Source organism: Phragmites australis, chromosome 11, assembly GCF_958298935.1.
Source record: "Phragmites australis chromosome 11, lpPhrAust1.1, whole genome shotgun sequence".
In the NCBI taxonomy this organism is placed as follows: Eukaryota; Viridiplantae; Streptophyta; class Magnoliopsida; order Poales; family Poaceae; genus Phragmites; species Phragmites australis.
This window is the reverse complement of record NC_084931.1, coordinates 27233071-27234623: the sequence shown is the minus strand read 5'-3', so window position 1 is coordinate 27234623 and position 1553 is coordinate 27233071. Positions and strand designations below refer to the sequence as shown.

Genomic DNA, 1553 nt, shown 5'->3' with positions numbered 1-1553 from the left:
GACCACGCCTCGCTCGCTCCTCCGGACGTCGCGCGCCGATGCAAATCCTGGGAGATCGAACGGCGGCCGACGCCTGCACGTCATCTCGCAACAACCCGCTGTTAGACCTTGCTTCCTCTTTTGAAAGCTTTAACGAAGGCAGCTCGGTGCTTTGGCGCTACGTACGTGTGCGTTTCTTACTCACACACAGCGTAGAAAAGCGTACCGACATCTAGAAACCTTTTTACACTCGAGTCAATTCCTGCATGAACAGCGCTAGCTCCTCCTACTGATGCTGAAGTAGCTGGTCGCATGACGCACTATATAGAGTCGCGCACGCCCGCATGCCTCCTGGACAGCGTTGCACCATCGAGTACTGATTCGCCAGATCGTTGTAGGCTCGTAGCAGCGAGCTACTAGCAATGAGCAAGAGGCGCAGGCATCAGCTTGGCGAGGGAATGGAGAGCACCGTGGACACGGCCCGCCTCCTCGTGCTCCTCTCGCAGCAGCAGCAGCAGCGGGGCGGCGTGGGCGTGGGCGACGTGCAGCGCGGATGCCGCGTGTTCGAGTGCAAGACGTGCGGCAGGAGGTTCCCGACGTTCCAGGCGCTGGGCGGGCACCGCGCCAGCCACAGGCGCCCCAGCCCCTACGGCGCGGGGCTACGCCCAGGGCGCCGGACGCTGGAGGCGCACGGGGGCGAGTGCGCGGCCGGGCCGAGGGTGCACGGGTGCTCCGTCTGCGGGGTCGAGTTCGCCGTTGGGCAGGCGCTGGGCGGGCACATGCGGCGACACCGGACCGCGACAGCCGACGCCGAAGCCCTCGGCACCGGGGACGGGACGTCGGGGAAGGACGACGACGTTAGCACCGACTGCGCCGGTGGCATCTGCTTGGACTTGAACCTGGCGCCGGCGGCGAACTGCGCCAAGTGCCGGACGAACGCTGTGCTCGGCGACACGGTGCAGGCCGTACGGGAAACTTTGATACTGGATTGCTCTCTTTGAGAAGCTAGCTGCCTCGTACACTAGTACAAGTTTTGTTGGATTCCATTTTTGTCTGTATTTTCGTGAATATTGGTATCATTACCTAATATGTTTTCCTGCTCTTTATAAACAAAGTTTCACTTGATACAGACAAGTGGCGGAGGCAGGATTTTAGAGATGGGTGGTTGGGAGTTATCGTCGATAACACCAAAGTATGTTCCGTATAAAGAATAATGGTCTATAATAGCAAAAATAAAAGTACAGATAGTTCCATATCCAAGTAATGAGCTAGACAAATTTTACATCAAATATACATGCATTCTCCTCATTACTAGTGTATATATGTTGTTTCACTCATTCGAAACTTGTGTCATTTACAATGTATAACTATGAATGTAATATATGTGTGACAGTATACGAAATATAGGAGAACGATGTAATGAAAACTGTGAATTTTATCCATTCATGTTAACTTTATAAAGTACATTTTTCTTATTATAACGTGTTACTTCACAACACACGCTATCTGACTATCTCGCTGCTCTGGCGGTTGCTTTGTCTTTATTCCAAGGGCATCGTGAAGCGCACCGGTTA

The 1553-nt window shown here is 53.8% G+C and overlaps 1 protein-coding gene across 1 annotated transcript; it reads left to right on the top strand.

The window, feature by feature from the left end:
- Nucleotides 1–355: 355 nt before the first annotated feature.
- Nucleotides 356–1176, top strand: LOC133885790 (zinc finger protein ZAT12-like). Its single transcript, XM_062325537.1, has one exon. It carries the CDS (start codon nucleotides 402–404, stop codon nucleotides 978–980), a length of 579 nt encoding a protein of 192 aa, XP_062181521.1. The 5' UTR covers nucleotides 356–401; the 3' UTR covers nucleotides 981–1176.
- The last annotated feature ends 377 nt before the right edge of the window (nucleotides 1177–1553 follow it).